A 421-nucleotide genomic window follows, 5' to 3' on the forward strand; every position below is an offset into this window, starting at 1 on the left:
TGGGCCAGCTTTGCACCATTTTTCCTCTTCTTTTCTTTGCTTGCCACTGATAAGATATCATCTTGTTATTTTACAGTGTGTGGGAGCTGTTCTTTTTAAGACTGACATACTGTAGATTCTCTCCCACACTCCTCATCTCGCTCTCTTTTCTTTCTCTTTTTTGTTTCTCTATTCTTTCAGCTCCTCACTTGGCATTCCTTGGCTCTCATTCGCACTACGCCACACTGGCTGGCACTCGACCATACATCAGTGAATATCTTGGTTTTATGTTCTCCCCGTTACTCGGCTGTGTGCCCCATATATACTTATCTCTCAGTTGTTTTCTCCTTTACAGCTCAGATTCACAGGATGGTGGTGTTTATTTAAGTAAACATTGGGACCATGTAGGCAAGCTGAGTCTCCAGTTCATTACTTCTTGCCT

General features: G+C 42.8%; 1 protein-coding gene across 8 annotated transcripts in view; it reads left to right on the top strand.

The window, feature by feature from the left end:
• Nucleotides 1-421, top strand: part of asap1b (ArfGAP with SH3 domain, ankyrin repeat and PH domain 1b) — a 75,449-nt gene that overhangs the window by 68,975 nt on the left and 6,053 nt on the right. For 4 of the 8 annotated variants that reach the window (XM_032503333.1, XM_032503337.1, XM_032503334.1 and 1 more), the window contains one exon: nt 181-249. The exons of the other annotated variants lie outside the window; for them this stretch is intronic. In XM_032503333.1, coding sequence (XP_032359224.1) covers nt 181-249 — 69 coding nt within the window. The remainder of the gene's footprint in view (nt 1-180; nt 250-421) is intronic. 8 annotated transcript variants of the gene reach the window in all.

The sequence above is a fragment of the Etheostoma spectabile genome, chromosome 22, assembly GCF_008692095.1.
Source record: "Etheostoma spectabile isolate EspeVRDwgs_2016 chromosome 22, UIUC_Espe_1.0, whole genome shotgun sequence".
Classification (NCBI taxonomy): domain Eukaryota; kingdom Metazoa; phylum Chordata; class Actinopteri; order Perciformes; family Percidae; genus Etheostoma; species Etheostoma spectabile.